Below are 26,153 nucleotides of genomic sequence, written 5' to 3'. Positions count from 1 at the left end.
CAATGTAATTTAGCTCATGGTAGTCTTCAGTGAAGTCGTCTCTCCAGCCTTAGCCGGAAGTTTTATTCCAATTTGGGTTAAAATTGGATGAAGAGGGAATTCCTTACTTAATTTCTAGTGTCCTGGCAGCACTGGTATTGTATAAGTCAATGTCAGGTCCTACGAATTGCCAGTATTCCGACACTTTGCAGCTGAATCAGTACCTGTGACTGTGCACTAACAATGGGGTCGACGCAACTTACACGCATGTACAGTATATCATTCCTGCACTGCATTCCATATCAGAAGTTTGTGTGGCTTACAATCAGTATATAAAAATGTCGTTTTTACACTTCATTAAGGTTTATCTATGTCCAGCTGTCATTCTGTACCTACAGAAAGCCACACTAATGTCCAGGTTGATTATTTATTGCAGAGAAACATAAATCAGACGGAAGTGTGATAAAGGATTAAATTCATAGTATATCTGTCAGCACTGTTTTTCCTTGGCCTCATCTTTGCAGCTGTACGCTCTGTGGGAGGAAATTGCACAGCTAAGAATACATCCTGCTATTGTCCTGCTACTTCCGATCCAGTTCTATGCTTGTAGGCTCACATTCTGACATGGCGACTGCTGCTTTTCTCTGTTCTGAATATTTGTATTGCCCGGTCTGCCTGGACCTGTTCCGAGAACCTGTCACCATCCCCTGTGGGCACACTTTTTGCTTGGCATGTATTACTCAATGCTGGTCTCTACAGGGAATGCCTACATCCTGCCCCCAGTGTCGTTCCACCTTTCGACCAGACTCTTCACCACGGCTCTGCAAGAACAGTATACTGTCACAAATGGTAGAAGACTTCTCAAACTTTCAAGAATCAAGTGAGGGGATGACCGCTCTCAGCAACCAAGCCAAGGCTGCGGGAGTGCTTTTAGAAAATCTTTGTCATCAAGACAGACCTGAAGGAAACCTTGAAAGCGAAACTAATGAAAAATTTGATCTACCACCTATATGCAGAGATAGCCATGAAGCCTCCAGTGTGCAGGTGATTATTCCAAGTATCTACCTTTTTTTTCCTGCTCTATGGGCCTGATTCAGAGACTGACACAAAGCTGATAATGTAGGCAGCAGATTGATTTGTTTTGCTACTGTGCAATTGTATAAGCTGCATTGGGCATTTGCCACGATGTTCCTGCAGCTGCGATCACAGTTAGGATTTATTTGATTGACATTTAAGAGACTGGAAGGCACCCTTACATCACCTCCTGCCCCCCTAACCTTCCCATGTAGCAGTCTAACCCTCACCCCTTGCAGCCGGACTCTAAGCCATGCTGCCAACACCTAACCCTACTCCCCACTGCCTAATCCTAACCTTTCCCTCCCTACAGCCTAACCCTAAATTCCCCCTACCAGGGCCTCAACCTAACCCACCGCTTCCTGGGTGCAAGGTCCCCACAAAAAAAAAAAAAATGTCTCCCCGAAATTACTTCTATCATCACTAGAGGGTAAATTTACGGCGATGAGAGTTTTATTGAAGATGGGATGTTGCCCATAGAAACCAATCTCTCTATTATCTTTATTTAGAAGGTGCTAAATAAATCAAAAATAGAACGTGATTGCTATTGGAAACATCCCTTCCATCTTAGTAAATATACTCCAAGAAATCTCCACAAATTTCACATTGTACCAGTGTTGCTCCACAATCTTTTCCCAGATCAGTGCAAACCTTTATGAACCTACAGTATGAAAGGTACAGTACACCATTTGTAGCTGCAAACCATTAATGACCTAATAGAAATCTAGGACCATTCAGGTAAAACAACACCCATCAAAGGCCATACAGTACTGGTTGTTTTTTAGATCTCACTTACTACATGAAGGCTATAGAAATGATTCAAATTATATGAAAGAAAATGATACGAGTTGGCAAACGTGTTTAATTAAGTTGGTTCTATAATTCTACATCCCCACAGGTTTCATATGCCAAACAGCGCAGAGTAGTAAGCCAGGGCTTCTCAGACATGGCACGAAGTCTGCAGGCCTCCGGGTTCCGTCTACTGCAGATGCTGGAACAGGCAGAAAGCCAAGTGCTGAAGAATGTAAACAGCCATGAAATGGTGGAAGGGCTTACCATGACAGCAATGCAGTCTGCCCAGGTTGTTCCAGATCAGCAGCAGGACCAGCAAGTGACAGCGGTAGGATCAGCTGTACATACCAATATGTATTATTTTTGCTGCTCCTTACTCCCAGCTAGAACAAAGTCTGATTAAAATACACATAATGGCCCTGAGATAGAGATGGACATATTTATTTTTGCGGTGCATAAAAATACGCCCAAGTATACACCCAACTTTAGAGTTGAAATGAAGTTGAACTTGTGCTTGGATAGGAAGATCGAAGAGTTCACACGTTCAGTAAAGTATGGCCACCTAGACCCAATTGTAGCACACCCCTGGAAATGCAGCCTAGATAGAGGTGGCTGCAGCTCTGTGTATTTATTTGCCCAGCTTAATGTTAGCTTTAAATAAATAAGCTGCTGATGACCATGACAAAAGCAGAATCTGCACAAAGATAGTATTGAATAGATGACTTCCACATATCAGGTCTTCCTGTTATAGTGTGACCAGCCCTCCCTAGTAAAGTCTGTAGCCCAACTGTTTTCCTTTATATATACAGGGCCCCCTTCATCATCCCACTACAGTACATACTGTACAGCAGGGGTTCCCAATCTTTTTTGATTCACGGCACCCTAGAGAATCAGAATTTTTTTCACGGCACCCCTAGGTCCAAAAAAAATTAATTTGATTGGGTTTATATGCGATTCTTAGTGGCAGTTATGTGGTAAAGGGCAGTATTTGCTTCTGTTTGTACACATTCTATGATTGGCAGCCACCAGCACTGGTTTTGCTCATAAATAATTAACCATTGATAATTTGAGTTGGTCCTGGACCACCAAGCCGCGGCACCCCTGCATGTGTCCCGAGGCACCCCAGGGAGCCACGGCACACAGTTTGGGAACCACTGCTGTACAGGCTAAACTGGGCTATCTGATTGGGAGGTGACACATGGACACTGTTGTTTTATTTGTTTGTTGTTGTTTTTATTACCAGTGAATATGATCGGGTCCCAAATTTAAATCAGGCCAATAGTCCCTGCAGAGTTATATATTACACAGTGGTGTGCTGTTTACATACATCACTTTACCCTAGTTCTTGTACTTTAATTTTAGGAACGTTTTTTCTTTATTTTGTCATATCAGGTAGAAGAAACCTCCATGCCAGATCACAAGTGGTCAGGACTATATGCAGCTGTATCAAAATTTAAGGAGTGTTTACTGGAATTGTGCGCTGATCACATGGGTAGGCTGGTACAGCAAGGTGAGGAATGAAGTTTGATGTGACTGACAGGGCCGGCGCTACCCACTCAGCAGCTCCTGCAAAGCAGGGAGGCGCCATGCTGAAAAGGCGCAGTCTCCCTCCCTGCTCTGCTAAAGCTGCCTTAGCCCTCACTGTCACTGCCTCCTGCACGCCGCCCACAGGCGAGGGGTAGTATAAAGAGCTTCTCCCTGCACCGCGAGTGTACACAGCCTGCACGCCGCCCGCAGTGCCTGTCTGACAGCGGGTGGCAGTATGGAGAGGCTGAGCAGCTCCCTGCACCGCGCACACACTGTCCTCCTCCTGCGACCTGCCCCCTCTTCCTCACGGACACTTGCGCTAAGGCATGTAGCGCTGTCTGTGAATGCCTGGATGACATGTCATGTCCGGATCCGCCCCTGTTCATCATTTGATTGACAGCTGACAGGCAGTAGCATTGCTCCCTGCGCCAGTCAGCTGTCAATCAAATGATGAACAGGCAGCAGTGCCGCCTCCCATTCCTTCCCTCTTCTCAGTGTGCTGTGCCAGTGCCACTGCCAGTCCTCAACACTCCGACCCCCCCTATCTCCTCTCCTCTTCTTCCATCTCCTACTTCTCTCCCCTCCTTTCCCCCTCAGTCACGAGTGCTGCACATACTTTTTGTACTGCTTTCGGATCGCATCGCACACACATTGCATGCATTCTGTGCACTGTGATCTAGCCCATAACGTCTGCGGTTCTCGCAACGTGTATGGGCACCTTTAGTGCCTGCAACATTTTGCGGACACAGCACTGAGATGGTGTATGCATACATTGTACATGCACCCGAGATCCTCCATAGGATTGCATGTTGCATACGCTCCCACAATCGGGCTGCAGTTTGTTGCAATGGCAATGTGAAAGGGCGCAAAATTTATGGTTTGCAGGAGGGCGCCGGACACCCTAGCACCGGCCCTGGTGACTGACATTGGGCAGGGGTGTGCCGAGCCATTCTGATGCTTAGTGTGCTTTTACTGCTTATCTTAAATTAGTTGTGTTAATTGTGTGCACTGTAAAAGATGTTTTAAGTTTTAGAATTATGCTTCAAGTAAATTGTCATTTTTAATTTAATGTAGTTCAGAGTTTCCCAGCAGTCCTGGTTTTATGTATAGCTAAGCTAATTAAGTCACCTGTGCTTAAGCATGCATATCCTTAAAACCTGGAATGTTAGGGTGCCTTGTTTAAGAATAACTGAAATATTTAATTCTGCTGATCTTAAAACTCACTGCAAGATATAACTGTCTCCAGTGTTCTTTATATAGGCAGAGTATGTTAAGATGAGGAGGGTGGTAGAGCAGAGGATGTGGAGGAGAGGATGATGGTAAAGCTGTTTAGGCAAAGGGGATAGTAGACCAATGTTTGTCAAGTAGAGGAGAATGTTAGAGCAGAGTATTTCAAGGAGGATGGTAGAGCAGAACATGTTGAGAAAAGGATGATAGAGTAGAGAAAGTTAAGGTGTGGAGGATGGTAGAGCACAGCATGTTGAGGTGTGGAGGATGGTAGAGCACAGCATGTTGAGGTGCGGAGGATGGTAGAGCACAGCAAGTACAGGTGCAGTGGATGGTAGAGCAGAACATGTTGAGAAAAGGATGATAGAGTAGAGAAAGTTAAGGTGTGGAGGATGGTAGAGCACAGTATGTTGAGGTGCGGAGGATGGTAGAGCAGAGCATGTTGAGGAGGATGCTAGAGCAGAGCATGTAGAGGCTAGGAACATGGTAGAGCACAGTATTTCAAGAAGAGGAAGATGGAAAAGAGCATGTTGAAAAGAGGAGGATGTTAGAGCAGAGTGTGCTGAAGATGATAGCGCAGAGCATGTTGAGGTACAGAAAACGCTAGAACATATTGAGAGAAATACTAGAGCATATATTGATCTATATGCTAGACCAGTGATGGCTAAACTTGACAGTCCAGCTTTTGTTGAACTACACATCCCAGCATGCCCTGCATCAGTTTTAGCCAAATAGTAAAATTGTAGCAGGACATGCTGGGATGTGTAGTTCAACAACAGCTGGAGTGTCAAGTTTAGCCATCACTGTACTAGAAGATACTGAGGAGAGGATAATGGTAAAGAACAGTATGTTTATGCAAGGAGAATGGTAGACCAAAGTTTGTCGAGGAGAGGGGGATGTTAGAGCAGAGTATTTTGAGGAGGATGGTCAATCAGAGAATGTTGAAGAGAGAAGGATGGAAGAGCAGAGCATGTTGAGGAGGATGCTAGAGCAGAGCATGTTGTGGTGATGAGGATGGTAGAGAAGAGTATTTAGAGTAGAGGTGGATGGAAGAGCAGAGCATTTTGAGAAGAGGATGCTGTTAGAGCAAAATGTGCTAAGTATGGTAGACCAGAGCATGTTAAGTTGAAGAGGAGCAGAGTATGTGGAGGGGAGGAGCATGGTAGAGCAGAGTATTTCAAGAAGAGAAGGATGTTAGAGCAGAGCATGGTGAGAAGAGAAGGATGTTAGAGCAGAGCATGTTGAGAAGAGGAGGATGTTAGAGCAGAGCATGTTGAGAAGAGGAGGATGGAAGAGCAGAGCATGTTGAGTAGATGAGTACGGTAGAGCAGAGTATGCTGAGGCTAGGAGGATAGCACATTTACCCATATTTTTAATAGCAATGAAAAATGGGTAGGTTGGCGCTAAGGATATCTTTGTACGAAGGGGCTGCAGGACCTGAGTGGTCCAAGCTCTAGAGTAATGTAGAAAATACGGGGGTGGTACTGCGCTCTCCTTCTTGGAACCTTGATGTGATGATTAATCAAAATCAAGGGTCCCGTGGCATGTATAAGGTAGGTGTGTGCCTGTGCACCAATGTGCGATTGACAAAGATATTGCCTAATGCTCACCCTCTTAAGAATGCAGACTGATATCTGTATGACCCTGTATAGATGCACAAGACACAAATGGTATAATGCAATAAACAAGGAGTTTATTAGGTGAAAATGAACTGAGCTGTCTCAGGTTGATGGTAAGTCCGGGTGTCCCAGTGTAGGCTGGTGCGAATTGCAGTAAGCACGTACTGGGGCTGGGTGACCTGGACAGCACAGTGGGTGGTGGGGATGGGGGATGTGGCGTTTCACTGTGGTGGGGCAAAACACAGGTAAAGGTGAACAAGGTAAAACTGGTGCAAGGATGGAACTCGTAGTAAGCGTGTATGTCACCGGGGGCTGGCGTCCCTAACCGCCCGGTGGTGCATCCCAACACTTACCCGATACCAGTCCTTCTGTGGTGCGGTCAGATGTCCCTCGTTGCCGAGTCTCTGAAGATCTTCTCCGGCGCTAGCACAGCGTGCCGCCGGCCGCTGTGTGTACACTGCTCTGACGGCTAGCGCCGTCACTTCCGGGTTCGGATGGTGATCGTGCGCCCGGAGTTCAGGTGCTGCCAGAGCTGTGTTTGCTCAACTCCCGTGGCTTGGGAGGAGGCTTGTAGGTAGATGGAAGTGGATAGGAGTGCTGTCAGTTGTCCAACGCGTTTCAGCCGAATACGGCCTTTTTCCTTGAAAATCCTTGAAAACGGCCGTATTCGGCTGAAACGCGTTGGACAACTGACAGCACTCCTATCCACTTCCATCTACCTACAAGCCTCCTCCCAAGCCACGGGAGTTGAGCAAACACAGCTCCGGCAGCACCTGAACTCCGGGCGCACGATCACCATCCGAACCCGGAAGTGACGGCGCTAGCCGTCAGAGCAGTGCACACACAGCGGCCGGCGGCACGCTGTGCTGGCGCCGGTGAAGATCTTCAGAGACTCGGCAACGAGGGACATCTGACCGCACCACAGAAGGACTGGTATCGGGTAAGTGTTGGGATGCACCACCGGGCGGTTAGGGACGCCAGCCCCCGGTGACATACACGCTTACTACGACCGCAGAGACTGAGTTCCATCCTTGCACCAGTTTTACCTTGTTCACCTTTACCTGTGTTTTGCCCCACCACAGTGAAACGCCACATCCCCCATCCCCCCCACCCACTGTGCTGTCCAGGTCACCCAGCCCCAGTACGTGCTTACTGCAATTAGCACCAGCCTACACTGGGACACCCGGACTTACCATCAACCTGAGACAGCTCAGTTCATTTTCACCTAATATAAACTCCTTGTTTATTGCATTATACCATTTGTGTCTTGTGCATCTATACAGGGTCATACAGATATCAGTCTGCATTCTTAGAGGGTGAGCATTAGGCAATATCTTTGTCAATCGCACATTGGTGCACATTGGTGCACAGGCACGCACCTACCTTATACATGCCACGGGACCCTTGATTTTGATTAATCATCACATCAAGGTTCCAAGAAGGAGAGCGCAGTACCACCCCCGTATTTTCCATATTTTTAATACATTGTTATTTTCCTTTCCTCACTTATGTACTTACTCTGTTCTATAGTGTGGACCACACATAGCAGCTTTTCCATATTACAACCAAAATTATGGAGAAGCCCACTATTGCCGTTGATCCCACGTGCAAGAGCCGATTTTCTACAGTGTAAGATATTTATTACAATACTCTTTTTTCTTATCTTACCCATTATGTGTCAAATTTCCCCAACACCCTTATTTGTTGGTATTTATTTCACTGACACTGACTCATTTGTTTCCTATGACCTTCTTGTATACAGATTACCGTGATATCAGCCTGGACCCAGACACTGCCCATCATAACTTGTGTCTTATGCAAAGTAATCGCAGAGTTCTATGCAAGCTGCAACCTCAGGCTTATCCAGAACATCCAGGAAGATTTGATCACTACACCCAAGTGCTAGGTAGGGAGCCAATGGCTCATGGGCGTCACTACTGGGAAGTATGCCTGTCTGGAAATCGTGTGAACTTGGGTGTCACCTATCATGATATCTCTCGCAAAGGGCACCAGAGCTACTGTTTAGCAGGAAGAAACTCACAGTCTTGGTGTTTAGAATGGAGCAGTACCCGCTGTTATGCCTGGCATGATGGTCAAAGAGTTTTGGTAACCACGGGACAACAGGAGAAACTGGGTATCTTTCTAGACTGGGATGCAGGAAGTCTTTCTTTCCATGAGGTATCAGACAATATGTTACTACTTCATCAGTTTAATGCTTCCTTTATCCAGCCTGTGTACCCCATCTTTTTCATCAGCTGGAACTCAATCATGTCGCTTGGAGAAGGAACATCAACTCCTCCCAGTGTCAACATTAAGCGCTTCCACAGGCAAGTATCAGCAAACTTTTGACCAAAAATTTTGATCCCTTCCAAACTTCAAATCATTAACTATTGGGCTACTCTTCTGCAATCTACATCTTAAACTTACATCTTTACGTAACTTAACAGTCATCATTCTTCCACTGTTTAATATACAAACTTTAATGAAATTGTACAAAACTCTTAACATGTGCAGGTGTCACAGTATAGTTGGGGTGTAAATAAAGATGATACTTTTTCCACATACAGATCAGATTGTAACGTTTGTTGTAACTGCATGATTGTACCACAATGTATCTGTAAAATCAAATCTACTTCTATGCGGATTCATATTATAACTTTTTAAAACAATCCTTTAAGTTAACGATTGCATAGCAAAACTCTGCTGATGACATGATAACATCACACATTTCAAATACAAATACATTTAATAGAAATGTAAAAATAAAGTAATTTGCTGCTACCATAGTACCAATGTCACATATTTGTGCAGACTTGGCATCTCTGGCTTAGGTGCCAATTTTTTTTTCTTCAACTATGAAAAATTCCCAAAAACAGTTTGTTCCTTGTCACCAATACTTGCTGTAGAACATGTTTCACTGCAATGTAGCATTCCCCCATATGCCAGGACAGCTGCTTTTTATAAGCAGTTGTGTCAGCATAGGTCAAATAGTAGCCATGAAAGTTTACATTTTCATGTTCCAACTGCAATGTTCCCATTTTGGGTGGACTGTGGTGTGCTCAAAAACTACCTTCATAAATAAAGATGTAACTTGCATAGGGAACCTTTTTACACATGATTATCGTACACTTTGATAGCCTTGCTCCTTAATCCAATATGATTTGTATACTTCTATAATATCTCAGAACATTAAGTATTGGAAGTTTAAATCTTACTGTTGTATCCAGCTTTCTGCATGGTAGAAAAAAAAAGAGTAGCAGCCATTGTTCCATTACGTACATATAGGTTTAAGCTCTGCACAGTATCCTTACGCCCACTTAACATCTCCTCAGTTCATTGACCATGCAGCAGAAAACTTCTCCTGGTGTGAGTCTTTAGCTAATGAGCGATTGCTATATTCAGCACCTCATGTACTAGGGTCACCGCTCAGACTCCTTAGACTGATGAGCTCTCTGCCTACGAAGTTTGACAAACATGGCGGCTTCCTTTTCTGAACGACGACAGTCCAGGAGTTGCAGGATGCGATCCCCTGGGAAGGAGGCAAAGGGTTGTTTTAGCCCCGATTTAAATTATCATGATTAACAAAATTTGGAAAAAGGAAAACAACTGCTAATGCCATTATGTTGCAAGTCTGCAAGTTGCAATTCAATCTTTGCAGACATTTCCCGACATTGTTGCCGTTAACGACAGCATTGAATGCTGTCAGATCCATATCTTTTTAAAGTCGGACTTGTTTTGTCGGATTGTGAAATTTGCACCTTTTTACACTGAGTTGCCCATTGTGTGGATATGAATATGGGTTTCTAGCACTAGCAATGGAGAACTATGCCATCAATACAGCTTGTGGTTACACATTGGTACAAATGGTTATCACCACCCTATAAAACCATTCTGTGACCTTACTTCCCTGTGAATTGCTGATGATCAATCCCCAACTGTTATAAGGCCAAACCTATGCCACAAAATATCTATGAGAGTCAGAGATGCTGACAGTACTGTGTATAATCATTTATATCTATATATATATATATATATATATATATATATATATATATATATATATATTAATATCTATAGTATCACACTTCAGTAATTCCCACTATGATCCTGTACTGAGGGAGGCATGTAACTGTGAAAACAAAGGAACAGCGGCCAGTATACAGTTCTCATGGAAAAACAAATATGTGGACATGATAATGGTCGCATGAGTTTTTAACGATTTTTCTACATTTTTGAAACGTTTACTATCCATGTGGACTTTGATTGGGTACGGTATAGCCAGCCATGTAAGGGGACGCGGAACACTAGTTTTACCATGTGCAACAAGGTAAACTTAGACACTCCTGGAAAAAAAAAGCGCATGTTGACCTTAATATGCATCATCCATTTCCATGTCGACCTTTTGCTTGTGTCAACCTTGTGAATGTCTACCTTTTTGGGGGTTGACCTAGAGATTGTTGACCTAATAACTGTCAACTCTGATCCACACCCTTTTAACCAGAATATACATACATCAGCGTTATTAATAAATAAGTAAGAACTGACCATTGAGTTTTGGGTGAGACAGGGGTAGCCGGATCTGTGGGATGATGGTGACAGCATCACTGATCTCCTCTTTCAGCCCAGGCACATTGGCAAGAGGTAAGAAAGCTTCTCCCTCCAGCTCATTAGACAGCAGAGTATCATAATCAAACACTGTCAGCAATAGGCATGCTCCGGGAACCTCACACTGCTCCAGGGTCACCAGGCTGATGGAAGGAGAGAATAGTTTAATGGAATATATTTTCCAAAATGACAATTGTACAATACCTTTTTTATACAATGCATTTATTATCTAACTGGACAAAAACAGAACAAAACACAGGAAATGCCACAACCTTGGCTTAGCCAAAGAGATGGTCCACAGTTCTCCCAGCATTTCATTACCTAATAATCACACAAGTTTTTGAAATCACTCACAAGTCGAAGGTCTCGTCATACAGAGGGTTCAGCTCATTCTTTTTGACCTGTGTAGAGCGTGACTCCACTGCTGGGAATACATGTTTAGGTTCCAGCATTAGCTGCACGAAGGGGTCACTGCTGCCTGCATAGAAGAACAAGTCCCACAATCACATTCTCTGAAATCCTAGAAATAATCTTCTATCATGATTTCGGTTGCAAATGACACTAAACTCACCCATTCTAGATACATTGCTGATAATCATATAATTTGCTTTGGCAATAGAGGTTAAAAGCAGCTTCTACTGACCGCTATTCTCTCTCTCTCTACTGTTTGCTCTTCCCTTTCTCTACTGACTGCTCTTCCCTCTCGTCTAACCGCTCTTCTTTCTCTCTCTCGTCTGACCTCTCTTCCCTCTCTTGTCTGACCTCTCTTCCCTCTCTCACCTGACCGCTCTTCTCTCGCTCTACTGATTGCTCTTCCCTCTCTCATCTCACCGCTTTTTTCTCTACTGATTGCTCTTCCCTGTCTCGTCTGATTTCGCTTTTCTCTCTCTCTACTGATTGCTCTTCCCTCTCTCTACTGATTGCTCTGTACTATCTATACTGACCACTCTGCACTCTCTTTACTGACGCCTCTGCACTCTCATCACTGAATGCTCTGTACTCTTTACCCTATTGACTGTTCTGTACTCACTCTAATGCTAGGTATACACTAGACAATTTTGTTAACAATTTAGCCGATTTCAACAGGTCACACTATGTGGCGGACCATTAGCGTTCCCAACATTCTTCCTTGGTTCCATTAGGAGACATTGCTAGTGACGGCCATGCTACCTGAATGTGGAAGAAATTTTAACCCATGGCTTCCAGTCTCATAAATTCTAGTAAATTGTGAATAAAAATCCTGAATTCAGGAGAAGGGTAACAAATGAGTACACTTAAAAAAGTATTGGAAATGTGTCCGGGTTGTGTCTTTCAGGAAACTTTCCTATGGAGTGCCATGATTTCTGTGTAGGTCAGTGATCATGTATGGGATGCAGTAAGCTGAACTATGCAGCCAAACCTCCAAAAATTAATGAGTTTTCGGAGGTTTGGCAGCTTACCACATATGCACCAAGCACTGGAATACAATAGATTCTGGGGCTTGTATGTGGAGGGTACCACCATGTTTAGATGGCAATGCCCTATATAAGCTTATGGACATCGCGCCTCCCTGCTGAGAGGGATCCAATTACAGCCACCGCAGCACACACTTCATCCAATACATGACACAGGACACAGGTCATAAACCCAGAAATTGCAAAGGAGCTGTCCTTTGTGAATTTATTCATGCGTACAGTGTTAGTTTATGCCGATATGCATGTGGTCAGTGGACAGATGTATTAAAAATGTGATGATTAATGCATGCCAATTAATGTTACAGCAAACGTCAAGAAATGCCTAGTGGTATCATTGCTCGTCACACACCAGGGTGAAGCTATAGTAGACACTGAAATATTTGTAGGTTGAAGGCAAAATCAATTATACTAAGGTGCCAGCATCTGCTGCATTTATTCTGGGGATGTTTGGTTGTTTTTACTTCAGTACCTCATCCGCAATGTCATGCACAGCAACTGCTGAACAATGCAAAGAATATCTCTCATAAGTAGACAAAAAAATTGCATGCTGTAGATTTTTTTCTTAAATATTTCATATATAAGATGGCCACTGATCAGCATTGCCTCTCCCCCACCCCCTGGTTCTTCTGAAACCCATGAAGTAGAGTGCTATGCATTACCTCATAGTTCCAACCTCTGCCCAGTTTGCTCCTCTAATCTGAAATATCCAGGCAGCAGCGGTAGGGAACCGCTTGTGCACCCAGCAATGCTCTTCAATTCTTCAACTGCATGACTTGGACCCACCTATAATATGACAACCCAGTAGCCAATAATGGAAGCAGAGGCTGTTCCGCTCAAGAACAGAACAGGGAAGGTTTGCATTGATGGATGTTTTAGCTGGAACCATCGATGACAAGAACCTGTCTGGTCATGTAAAATTGATGGTTTCCTTTTCACATGCTCAACCCCCAGGCAGCTTGGTTCATTGGTCAGTACTATTGACTTGGGAGCAGAAACGGGGATGGAGTCTAGTTCGGCATCCCGGCACTGTGTGTCAGAAACAAATGTTCTGGGATGCTGATGACCTGCCTCGCTCTACAGCTGACTTCACAGGCTGAGCTGTCAGTCAGCAGCCCTGAACCACCTCTGCCACCAGCGCTGTGTATGTAAAAACATAATCTGTGTCAATTTATGCACTATATTCACCATTAGAATCCAGGGGAAGGAGATTCACTGCATTGAGGATCTCCACACGTAGTTTCTGCTCTGACTGATGGTAACTGGCCTTCACTGTGACAGCACCATACTTTTCTGTCATGGATACCTGTCATAGGTTGAAAAGAAAGGTGAGTGGCACGGATTTACATTTTATGTACTCTGACACCAACAATGTATTTCTGATGTTATATTGTCAGGATGACAACGTCATTATTAATCCAATTTATCCTTGGTGATCTCTCACTAATCAGCACAGATCAACTCTCCATTAGATCATTCTGCGTCAATCACCCTGCCCACAGGAAACAGTGCTATAGTAAAAACTAAGCTTCCACAGCTCTCCTTAGGATGACATCACCCACATAGATAAAGCTGATTGGTAGCAATGGCAGCTGCAGTGTCTCTGTCTGAACATGGCCTCTGTGGAAGGGGTTGTGTGCCTGAAAATACATCCACTTTCTCCCGACACACCTGCAACTACCATAACATATCCCACGAGATGGTCTGCTTTGCGTTCACTTCAAACCAACTCCCAGTCACCCTCCAGGAACACCTATTGCATTACAGATCTATATTATTTGTCCCATGGGCCTGATTCATACCTGCTCGCTAGGCAGTGTATAGTCATTGCCTAGCGAGTAAGTGCTGTCCCGACGAATGCCGGACTCCCCCTGCCGCCAGCTTCCCCTCGGTAACATGCAAGGGGGTGTGTCCGAGAACACATCCCCTCACATGCAGCTGAAGGGTAGAGAAATCATTTGATTGTCGCCAACCATCGAATGATTTCTCTCCCCTTCTGAAATAGCATTAGGTTGAAGTGGGCAAGGTCAACATCAGTTTTTGAGCCGAAATGTGCCGACAGGCGGTATTTCATGCCCTAGCATCCACTAGGGCATGGTGGGAGAATGAAATTGTGTGGTGAGCGTAGCGAGTCACTGTGTCGGAAGCATGTCCAGTGCAATGTGCCATGTGAGGGGACGCGGTGCTACGCTTCAGGGTCCATGTCGACTGTGTCGACATTTGGGTAAAAAAAACCAGTGAAAACCCCCCATGTCAACCTTTTGCCTGTCGACCTTGCCCATGTCAACCTAATGACATGGCAACCTATACCCATGTTGACCTTTCTGCATGTTGACCTAATGTTATTGACCCAATGCATGTTGACCTAACTGCTGGAGACCTATTGATCTATAACCATCTCCTTTACATCATGTTTGTTTTGCCTTCACTCCTCTGGGACATATTCGATGACCTCTGCGAACTCCCCACCCCACCAGTATTAACCAACAGCATCTGTAGTATGTGCATAGGTGAATCTGTGTACTTGGCGCCATCTTCCCAGTGACATCTTCAAAAAGATGCTCAGTGATAGTAAAGACCCTGCCCCCGTGCCAGAGCCTTTGCTCTCTGATATGCATCTGCCATCTTCCAGAATATCACTGGGAACATGGTGTTGCGAAGGAGAAAAGATCAGCTTGCTGGCATAAGGTAAAATACAGAGGGGATGGAGGAGGGGCCCAACTGCATAGAGCCCCCTTTGAGCACTCATACAACTGTACTTTATGGAATTGTAATGCAACAGGAAGCCAATAAATCTCTACTTTGCCCTGTTACCTGCTGTGCAATCTTCTGCTGGTAATACCTCTCAATTAGTTTGCGAGTGCTGGAGGAGCAGAGTTCAAGATCCTGTTCCAGTGTCTGAGGCAAGAGACAGATAGGACATTGTTAATATATATATATATATATATTTGTGTTGCCATTGTTTCAACTGTTCGAAGAGGAATACATTTATATTCTGTCCATAAAACATTCTCGCACACTTTGACAGATTATAATACTCATAATGGCAATTCAAGTGTATGCAATGTGGTACCAAGCATGACACAAAGGCCCTTATTCTAGTTGAATCGGATGGATGTGTATTTTCGGATGGCCACCGAGTGTTCTTAGCCCGCCTACCGTATGGATCGCTCCGTCCGAATGCGGTGAGACACCGAGCGAACGGACGGCGAGTGGATGTTTCATGTGAACAACTCCCCCATCTGTGGGAACCTCCCCCATCCTCTATGCTCCCCATGGAGCATAGAGCCTCCCAGTGGCGTAACTCCCGGAGGCAATGGAGACATTTGCCGCCGGGCGTTAGCCATCAGGGGGGCACAGAGAGCAGCTGCAGGCACAAGCAAGACACCCCAGCCACTGACCCATACTTGCCAATGCTCCCGCATTCTGCGCCTTCCGTCAAGCCAGTATGTGTCCCGCTGCCCACTTAATCCCCTGGAATCCTCAGCCATGTCTGCGAGTCCTACGCACCGCAGGCAGCATAGCTGCACAGCAGAGGCAGCAAGCGGCGATCTCCCGCCCACGAGTGCAGGGCAGGCAGGAGAGGAGACCACAGCATCAGAGGCAGCAAGCGGTGATCTCCAGGCTACGAGTGCAGGGCAGGCAGGAGAGGAGACCACAGTATCAGAAGCAGCAGTGGATCCCTCCTGCTGTCAGATCCGCACTGACACTGTAGCTGCTGGAAGACAGGAGAGGGGAGATTGATGGGGGAACTGACCCAGCCGTTCGAGTGGAGAAGGTCAGAGAAAGTCTTGCAGACCTCCGTCAGTTTGACAATCTCTATTTGCTGAAAACATTCCAATGTATTTTATGCTACAAATTATGTTTTCAAGTCATTAGCTGCTTGGGATAAGTTGTAGGTTACTAATAAAATAGCTACTGTAAAGATATGCACTACACCACATGCCACTAACCCTATATATATGTAGCTATATTGAGAATACTATATTTTTTGTAAATATAGTGTAATATTATGGACTAAATGCATTATTATATTCCCCGAGCTCTGTGTAGTCCATATAAACTATATATGTGTGTGTGTGTATGTATATATATATATATATATATATATATATATTGTGGGGGGGGGGGGGGGGCCTCCACTATCTATACCGCCTCCGGGCGACTCGTATGAACTTACGCCACTGGAGCCTCCGATGTTGATGGCTGCAATGTGTTGTCCTGGAACAGCACATCTTGGGCATTTAATTGCTCCCAAAAAGTGGTTAAACAGCAGCAAAGATGAGAGCCATATAATAGAATGAATTGAGGGGACAATGCTCTGACTATTTCCCAACTCCAGTCCTCAGCCGGTAATGAACACACATGTGCACCAACTAAGAGATCTGTAAATAATACTTACAATGAATGTGGCAGTGTGGAGAGAGTCCAATGACAGCCCACAGCCCTCTGCATGAAAACATAACTCCAGGTTCTGAGTGGACAAGAAGAACGTTTTTGAGTTCTTTTTAGTTAGCTTTAGTTGGAACACATCATAATGACTTTGAGAAGAAAACTACACTGAAATGCCGCCTGTTGAATGCCTGCCCCCCAACCCATCACCAAATCCCCTTGGTACCCTGCAAGGGGATGTGTTCGCTAGCACATCCCCTCACATGTGGCCACTATTGAATGGTTTCTCCTGCCTTCAAAATAAAAGTCGAAACTGACTTTTATTTTCTTGGGTGTCGGATGAAGAGGGGCCGGGCGCTGACATCCTGTGACGTCTGTGTTTTCATGTCGACGCCCATAAAGTGATGGGCGTCGACATGGTCCAGCTCCGTTTCCGCCCATGGCTGCCCCCAGCCCTCCCTCCCCGCAACAAACGGCCCAGCGAGTGTGTAACTCGCCTGAGCCATTTAGTGCCGGGGTCTACACATCCGCAAATACGCGCATTAGCATACTTCCAACCATTGGAACCTGAATTCGGCCCCGTCGGATCGCTGTAGAATCACCCCCGACATGTGTTTGCTATTGAACTAGTATAAAGCAATGCTTTGCCTCTGGAGAAGTAATTCCTCTCTGTATGCAGTCTGCAATATCATCAGGAATATATCATTGAAATGTAATACTTTTAGATAGATTTGTGCCATTAGTCTCTAATGGCAATAGAAAAATAGACATGCTGCACAGTCGCCGTGTTCCGGAGGGTTGGAGCCTTTGCTGCCAGCCCTCGCTGTCACAGTAGTCAATGCCGCAGGGGCTCGCTGCCCCTGACGGCAATTCTTAACCGTCTGCCGCAGGTAGCCGGGGGACGGCGGCATTCATGGAGATGGAAGCCTCCCTGCCTGCCCAAAAATGTATGTGGGGGGATAGGAGGGCTCCCCGGAACCCAGGTAGCACAAGCTGCTGCCCAGGAGAGCTAGCAGGGGACGCAGGTAGGGAGCCGCTTGCACTGCTCCCGATCGTGCATATGTAATGATCGGGAGCAGTGAATATATGAAAATCTAATGAGTGGCTCTCGGTCCCCTGCTAGCTGGTATGTGTAAAAATATATATATTTTTTTTATTAAATATATATTCATGTGCTGTAAGCACATGAATAAAAATAGCATGCCCCTTCTCATAATAAAATTACTGATTTTTTTACACCAAATTAAAAAAAAAAAACCTTTATTTTAAAAGATCACATTCCAGTTCACCATAAAACGATGGAGATTGCTACACGGTGAAAATCACTTAGAAAGCAATTCGCCATCTGATCATTGAATACACTCACGGCGAATCACATTGAAAAACCACAGAGAATTGTGGAGACTATCATACGGTGAATTGTCAATCATTCACTGTTCGCCGTCGTCGAACAGTGCTCTAAGGTAATTCACGCTTCATGCTCTAAGGTGATTCACTTTTTTAGTAAAAAGATTTACCTTAGAGCATGAAAATAGCACACATTCGCCATAGAACATGGCGAATCAGCCTCATTGAATACTGCCCTAGGAGTATTACCTTAAGTGCAGCATGCAGCCTCTGGTAGTAGCGGGGGGAGGCAATGATCTGGCCAGACAGGTTGGCGATGACTGTAAGGATGTGAGACCACAACAAGGACAGGAGGCTGTGACAAGAACAAAAGCATAAAAGAAATGTGCTGTGTGTACAGACGTAAAGGTAACATGGACATTCAGTGAAATGAACAAGCTAAGATAATGAGAAATATAAATGGGGGCAGACAGATCTAGAAAATGTACAGCCTTGGGCAGAGGCGTACCTAGATATTCCTAGGCCCCATAGCAAAAGTTTGTAAGGGCTCGCAATTTAGCAACTGATGGTGATAAATGCATCTAAAACATATTAGTTAGACAGTAAAGATGGGCCCCCTTCAGCTCTGGGCCCCATAGCAGCTGCACCCCTTGCACCTATGGTAGTTACGCCCTTGGCCTTGGGTGTATCATGAGGGGGCAGATAGTTTGGGGTGACCCTGAGTTTGGTTGCTTACCAGTTAAAGTTTTCCTGCACTAGGTTCTGGTTCATGTACTGTAACTCAGATTCCAAGAACTTCATCATTGGGATGATGATCTAGAATGGGATAAAGATAGAATAATCACACTTCTAGATAAGGATCTCTAATTAATAAAACATGGATCAATAAGAGCTACTGTAGGTGTGAGACTTGGACATACTCACATCATTGGGATTGCGGGAGTCACTGGTGTTGGCTATGGAATGGAGGTGTTTAGCAATACCAGCATCCAACTGTAGAAAGGCAAAATAAAGTGAGGGCAGAGCACAGCATGATCATCCATTGTGTAACTCAGGCTCCAAGAGGTTTTTTAGTGTGTTTTTATTTTTTATGTAATAACTAAATGGAGGTAGGGCCAGGGCCGGTGCTAGGGTGTCCGGCGCCCTCCTGCAAACCATAAATTTTGCGCCCTTTCACATTGCCATTGCAACAAACTGCAGCCCGATTGTGGGAGCGTATGCAACATGCGATCCTATGGAGGATCTCGGGTGCATGTACATGTATGCATACACCATCTCAGTGCTGTGTCCGCAAAATGTTGCAGGCACTAAAGGTGCCCATACACGTTGAGAGAACCGCAGACGTTTTGGGCTAGATCACATCGCACAGAATGCATGCAATGTGTGTGCGGTGCGATCCTAAAGCAGTACAAAAAGTATGTGCAGCACTCGTGACTGAGGGGGAAAGGAGGGGAGAGAAGTAGGAGATGGAAGAAGAGGAGAGGAGATAGAGGGGGTCGGAGTGTTGAGGACTGGCAGTGGCACTGGCACAGCACACTAAGAAGAGGGAAGGAAGGGGAGGCGGCACTGCTGCCTGTTCATCATTTGATTGACAGCTGACAGGCGCAGGGAGCAATGCTACCCATTGCTACCTGCGCCTGTCAGCTGTCAATCAAATGATGAACAGGGGCGAATCCGGACATGACATGTCATCTAGGCATTCACAGACAGCGCTACATGCCTCAGTGCAAGTGTCCGTGAGGAAGAGGGGGCAGGTCGCAGGAGGAGGACAGTGTGTGCGCGGTGCAGGGAGCTGCTCAGCCTCTCCATACTGCCACCTGCTGTCAGACAGGCACTGCGGGCGGCGTGCAGGCTGTGTACACTCGCGGTGCAGGGAGAAGCTCTTTATACTGCCCCTCGCCTGTGGGCGGCGTGCAGGAGGCAGTGACAGTGAGGGCTAAGGCAGCTTTAGCAGAGCAGGGAGGGAGACTGCGCCTTTTCAGCATGGCGCCTCCCTGCTTTGCAGGAGCTGCTGAGTGGGTAGTGCCGGCCCTGGGTAGGGCGTAGAGAAACATAGGGGGTTCTCATTTGGCACTGATGTAGATATATAAATAAGACAGAGCACAGAAACCTGGGCCAGTTAACAGAGAGTGGAACTTACTTTTTGAGCAAGTGCTTGCACCACTCCTCTGATCTCACGGTCCAGGCATGCGACAGCACTCCTCAGCTGGTCATAGAGTGTGTGCTCAAACTGCTCAGAGCTTATGGCATCACATGTTCTGCGCTCTAGAGATGCCCAGTCCATCTTATCAGGCAGCGACCGCACCACCAACCGAAGCTGCTCTATATTATTTACCACTAGGCATAACTGAGGAAATAAATAAGGAATCAACCTATCAACCACATAAATAACTCTAAAATCATCATAAATATTGGTCAAAATGTGTACTATACAGATAATTGTGGCCCAAGCGGAATGTCCTCAATGCTGAAAACTAGTACAGAACATACATGCATTTAACACATAGATTATACAATGTATACATAGGCCACTAATGGTCAGTACCTTGTTTGCAGCCTGTGCAGGATTCCCTTTATCTGACAATTGCTCAGCTCTTTGTTTAATCATTGAGCAGTACATGACGGCAATGCGGCACATATCCTAGAGGGAACATGTGGATACTTTTTCAGTGTAAGAAATGTAAGTACAAAAAAAAAAGTTATAGTATCAGTATTAGGGATACCACCCTGCAGACAGGTGGGAGAATGGTAAGAATGGTATTTTTTTTTGGGGGGGGGGGAGAATTGGTATTGGCTAGTGCCATTAGAGTAAAGTGAAACATACTTAGGCCTAGCACTAAAGCCATGTACACACGGCAGCGATATGGGCTGATATCGCTGGCGACCATTTTGCCAGTGATGGGAGTGTGCCCCGGTGATTTATCGCCGGGTGCGCGCTCCCGATTTCAGACCCATTATAATCGCCAGCTGATTACCTCTGCGGCACCGCCGGCTGAGGTTTCTTTTCATCAGCGACCATCTCTGGTCGCTGATGAAAACGAGAGACTGAGAAATATATTGCTGAGCAATATATCTCCCCTGTGTGTACGCACCTTAAGGCTTATCTCCCCCCCCCCCCCCCCAGTAAACCATTTCTCCTTCCTTGAGAAATCAAATTTGTAATCTATAGGTTATAATTTCAAATTAGATCAGGACAGCATACATTTAAAGGCTTGTACAAACAGCATAAACAAGTGTTCCTGAATGTGTGTGTGTCTCCCTATGGATAATTTACTATGGAATACCATACCAGTGCATACTTGCCTACTTTTGAAAAGTAGTTTCAGGGAGATTATGGTTGGTAGCAGAATTTTGCACAGCGCCCCATCGAGGGGCGTGTCATGCTCCACCCAAAGGGCGTGGCTACTTTCATATATGGACAAATTGTGGAAAAGATTGTGAACGTGGCACCTAGAAGCGTGGGTGTGTAAATTAAAATTACTTATATCCAAATATAGATGAGCCCCAAAGCAGCTAGTAAGAGCTACTATACTTGGTAAAGTGCTGGGAAATAATGCTGATGATTCATTGTAAATGTATCTATCTCTCATTCATTTTTTCCCAAAAAATGTAACAGTGTAATGTGGGCTAGGTGCAATGAGGGAGATTGCTAGACTAATGAGGGAGAGAGGGAGATTGCTGCTAATTCAGGGAGACTCCTGCAGAATGCAGGAGGGTAGGCAACTATGTACCAGTGTCACATGGGGTGCTTAGGAACAGCCTGAAGTGAACACTTATATACAGTATGTAAGCAGTCAATGACCAGCTTTTAATACCTCTAAAAATCTCAATAGTATTAGTATGCAGCAAAGAACCAAGTTACTTATTTCCTCCTCACTTCTGAGTTAATTATATCCTCCTAAATTTTGAGTTAATTATATCTTACTCACTTCTGGAGGCAATAAATCTTGCAACTAATCTAAATCAGTGGTTCTCAAACTTGGCCCAACAGTTCATGTTGCCCCCTTAATGTCAAGCACATTAGCATGTCAGCATAAATAATATGTATTTATTATCAGCAAGTTCCATTGCACTTTAGAATTGGACATAGGGATAAAACAAACTGGGTAGTTACAGACAGTTCAAATTGGTAGGAGGGCTATGCCATAGGGAAATAGGCATTGATATACAAGGATAGGTGTTATCTATTGCATAATAATTCAATAGATTGCAAAGGTTCTTGGTGGGCTGAATCATGTGTTGACCCTAGGAGGATGAAAAAGGTGAGAGAGAAAATATGTGAGCCTGTTTGTGCTGTACAGTGGGGATTTATAGTAATTGGATAGGAAAGGTTTATGAAGGATATGTGGGCGGCTCTGTAATCTGATAAGCTTGCCGGAAGAGGTGAGTTTTCAGGGAATGCTTGAAAGTTTGGAGACTAGAGGAGAGTTTTATTGTGCACAAAGTGGGTGCAGCCCAAAGAAAGTCCTGCAATCATGAATGGGAGCAGGTAATGCGCGTGGATGAGAGAAGTAGATCTTGTGAAGAGCGAAGATAACTAGTTGGGAGATATTTTAAGAGAAGAGATGTAGGTTGGTGTAGTTTGTTTTATGACCTTGTGTGTAAGTAAAAGTAATTTATATTGAATATGGTAAAATACAGGTAGCCAATGGAGGGCCTGACACAGCAGTTTTGCAGATGATAAACGTCTAGCAAAGAAGATCAGCCTCGCAGCTGCATTCATGATGGATTGCAGTGGTGTGAGTCTGTATTGATGAAGACCAGTAAGGAGATTATATCAATAATCAATGAGGGATATGATGATTAGATGGATATTTTAGAGTTTCAGCAGTGTCTTGTGTAAGGTATGGGCAATTTTTAGATATGTTTTTTAGATGCATGTAACATGTTCAGAGTCAAGGCCTAGGCAACAGGCTTGTGGTGTAGGATTGATTGCCATGTTCTCAACAGTGATAGTGATATCAGGTTGGTAAGTACTATTGGTTGGTGAAAATATAATTAATTCTATTTTTGAAATATTCAGTTTGAGGTACTGTAGCTAGATGACATCCATGATGAAACGGCAGAAAGACATTCAGTGACACGGACCAGTATAGATGGAGATAGATCTGGGGAAGATAGGTGTTATGGTTTTTGAGTGTTACCCCACAGCTGTGACCGCTGTTTAGGATGGCCACAGTGAACTCTACACTGCCTCTGTTGATTTGTCCCAATGGATAGCCAGTACCTGCAGATGCTAAGACTTCACCATTAATCGCCACATTTGAAGGGGCAAATTAAGTTTGCCCCTACTGCGGTGCAACCAGGTCTTATTGTTGGGCAAGATACTGGAGATCCTTCAGAGACAGTCAAAAGATGAAATTGATTAACAGGGACCTGACTGAGAAAAACACTAACTAAAAATAATGAGCCACAGTAGTGGCTCATGACAATAGATAGATTTGCGTATAACCTGCATACAGATGTTACTGAAATCCAAAATAGCTGATTGGTTTGTCAAGATATGGGGTATATATTAAGAAAAGACTGAGCCTTGAGGAACTCCAACTGATAGAAGTAGAGAAGAGGAAGTGAAATCAGATAAACTAACACTGAAAGAGCAATTAATAGGTAGGATGAGAACCAAGAAAGGGCTGTGTCCTAAAAGACCTAGAGATTGTAGTGTTTCTATGAGAAAAGAATGTTCAACAGTGTCAAAAGCAGCAGAGAGATCTAGAAGAATAACAAGTTATTACTGGCCTTTAGACTTAGCAGTTACCAGATCTTTCACTACTTTAGTCAGTGCTGTCTCTGTGGAGTGTTAGGAACAGTACATGCATAACTTCTAATTTACAGAACCATAAGCTTCACAACTTTTAATGGCAGCTGAGGAATCTCAGCTACTCTAACATGTTCCTATCCACGGTAACAAAATACTGACCCCCCCAACTTAATTTATGATTGTAGTCACCTGTGTTGAACTAATTTATTGAAGAGAATGGTGTATGTAATGCAGGTGACTGCAGTCATTGATTAAAAGGTATAACCAAGAGCAGATAATGGTGTTCTTGGTGATAGAGGTCATGTTGGAGGGTCTGGATTCTTATGCTGTATGTAATTATAGAAGAAGCTTACATTCCATTTTAGTCTCTCTCTTATTATTGCAGTGTTAGTAGAACTAGGCAAATCTATGAATGGAAAACCCTGGTTGTAACAATGATAACACTTCTCACCTCAGTGAATTTCACCATAATCATAAATGCCTCCTCTGGGTCAGGCCAGTCCAGTTGCTGCCATGTGCGTCCAATTTGCGTGAAGCATGTAGACAGATCCACGGTGGAAGCACTGTGCTTCTGTAACTCTGACAGTGGTACCAACTGGGGAGAAAAAATCACCACACTGGTTGGTACCCAACTCCTTATCAGGGTCACTAGCGGAACTACATGCTTTTTTGTTTATCATCTTGCCTCTATGTAAACCTAATATCATCCATTAATTTGCAGTATATGTTTTTCTGTAAGAATCTGTTCCTTCTGTATTTATACACATGTAGCACAGCTACCATAAACTGACTTTTTGCTAAAGTGTCTCATTTTTATCTTTCCACTACATCTCTTTCTTGGGGTCTGTAAGGACACAACATGATGGGTTACATTCCACCCCTTAAGAGTGATGAGGAACTGGTTCCTCATCTGTCCTGTAACATTGCAGCTACCCACTTAACCAACTCATGGCACCCCGCACAGGAGGATCAAACACCTTCTGACATCTATGTAAATAGAGACTGGAAGAAGTTGGGATATTTCACCCACCTGCTAAACTTCTGGGTACAGAAAAATGTCAGATGCGTACCTGAGTGATGCCATGGCTGCTAATTAATGGCTACCTGCCTCCTCTATTTTATGCATAATCTGACATAGCCTTTAAGTAAAATATTATGTAGTTGGCTCCCTACTGGTATCATGTGTACGGTATAATCCAGTTGATTAATCTTGCAGTTTGAAGATGTTTGATAAACGTTATCGCATTGAGCTGTACTGATCTGTTCTGTTCCCTCAGACAGCACTGATGTGGAAAGAAGCCCATAGACAAAATATTTCTTTACCCATCACATCAGAAACCCTGCTTAGTATGTACAGCTAATACAGTAAAAACACTAGTTATACAATATACACCTTCAGGATTAGTGGACAGCCATAGTCATGAAATGTACAGGGCCGGTAATAATGGCCATCATTATGCTAATAACCTCAGAAATGCAATATAGCAATGATATTAAAAGGTCTAGCATTTATATTTAGTGTGCACCTGCAAACTCCTCCTCCTGCTTGCTGCACTAAAGGTCTCAGCAGGGAGCACCTCATATGTCCAGGGTGTGCAGTTTAGTGCCCCTCCCCCCAGTTCCGAGAGTAGCAGACAACACTAGTCATAGCCCTAGTCATACAATGTACCCCTCCTGGAGTAGCAGAGAGCTTTAGTCATATGATCTAAACCACCAGGAGTAGCAGACAGCCCTAGTCATATGATCTACACTTCCTGGAGTAGCAGAGAGCTTTAGTCCTATGATCTAAACCACCGGGAGTAGCAGACAGTCCTAGTCATACAATATACATCTTCAGGAGTAGCAGACCGCTCTAATCATATGACATATATATAAATCTACATTTATAAGTTATTTCCTGACCAGATCGATCTGAACAGCTCTTTGGACTCTCTCTAGAGCAGTTGTATACGCTTTTTGCAACCAACTGGGTAATGAGTCGGCAAACCAGCGGTGGAAATCAGACAACGGAAGGGGATCAACCCTAAGGGAAGAAGAAGATACTTTTGGTGAGATCTCTGGGATTATAGCACTCAGCATCACATAAACTACTGTCAGGGCCGGTGTAAGGCTTCTCAGCACCCTAGGCAAAACTTCAACCCCCCCCTCCCAATTTTTTTTTAAATCATGTGGTCCTCCAATTCCCCCTCCCTCTCCCCCCTGGGAAGGTGGCCAAGTCCCCTGCTTTCCCTGGAGGTCCTCTGCACCCTCCCCTTTGCCACCCACAACAGAGTACAAGGGGGAGGGGGCAGCAATGTAGGAAGTATGACTCAAGGGAAAGTATAGAGGTCTTAGTACTTCCACAGCTACCACCTGCATTAAGTACAACAAGGATCCTCA

General features: G+C 44.6%; 2 protein-coding genes across 4 annotated transcripts in view; one reads left to right on the top strand and one right to left on the bottom strand.

Moving 5' to 3' along the window:
* Positions 1–361: 361 nt before the first annotated feature.
* Positions 362–8,780, top strand: LOC146008559 (tripartite motif-containing protein 16-like). The gene is made up of 5 exons (XM_083147971.1): positions 362–1,023; positions 1,952–2,173; positions 3,238–3,355; positions 7,749–7,847; positions 7,981–8,780. Exons 1-5 carry the CDS (start codon positions 580–582, stop codon positions 8,565–8,567), a joined length of 1,470 nt encoding a protein of 489 aa, XP_083004097.1. The 5' UTR covers positions 362–579; the 3' UTR covers positions 8,568–8,780.
* Positions 8,672–26,153, bottom strand: part of UNC13D (unc-13 homolog D) — a 62,281-nt gene continuing 44,799 nt past the window's right edge. For all 3 annotated transcript variants that reach the window (XM_083147969.1, XM_083147970.1, XM_083147968.1), the window contains 13 exons: positions 25,677–25,797; positions 24,226–24,369; positions 20,559–20,654; positions 20,154–20,360; positions 18,938–19,006; positions 18,750–18,829; positions 18,263–18,368; positions 16,677–16,748; positions 15,089–15,172; positions 13,463–13,580; positions 11,178–11,301; positions 10,764–10,966; positions 8,672–9,747 (listed from right to left, as the gene is read on the bottom strand). In XM_083147969.1, the coding sequence (XP_083004095.1) occupies positions 9,638–9,747; positions 10,764–10,966; positions 11,178–11,301; positions 13,463–13,580; positions 15,089–15,172; positions 16,677–16,748; positions 18,263–18,368; positions 18,750–18,829; positions 18,938–19,006; positions 20,154–20,360; positions 20,559–20,654; positions 24,226–24,369; positions 25,677–25,797 (1,534 nt within the window). In that variant the 3' untranslated portion in view covers positions 8,672–9,637. The remainder of the gene's footprint in view (positions 9,748–10,763; positions 10,967–11,177; positions 11,302–13,462; positions 13,581–15,088; positions 15,173–16,676; positions 16,749–18,262; positions 18,369–18,749; positions 18,830–18,937; positions 19,007–20,153; positions 20,361–20,558; positions 20,655–24,225; positions 24,370–25,676; positions 25,798–26,153) is intronic.

The sequence above is a fragment of the Crinia signifera genome, chromosome 6 (genome assembly GCF_055691185.1).
Source record: "Crinia signifera chromosome 6, ASM5569118v1, whole genome shotgun sequence".
Classification (NCBI taxonomy): Eukaryota; Metazoa; Chordata; class Amphibia; order Anura; family Myobatrachidae; genus Crinia; species Crinia signifera.
This window is presented reverse-complemented; position numbering and strand designations above follow the sequence as displayed.

Coding starts and splice junctions, on each gene's coding strand:
- LOC146008559 (XM_083147971.1), top strand. CDS start 580: ATGCTTGTAGGCTCACATTCTGACATGGCGACTGCTGCTTTTCTCTGT. Junction 1,024..1,951: donor ATGAAGCCTCCAGTGTGCAG/GTGATTATTCCA, acceptor ACATCCCCACAG/GTTTCATATGCCAAACAGCG. Junction 7,848..7,980: donor AAGAGCCGATTTTCTACAGT/GTAAGATATTTA, acceptor TCTTGTATACAG/ATTACCGTGATATCAGCCTG.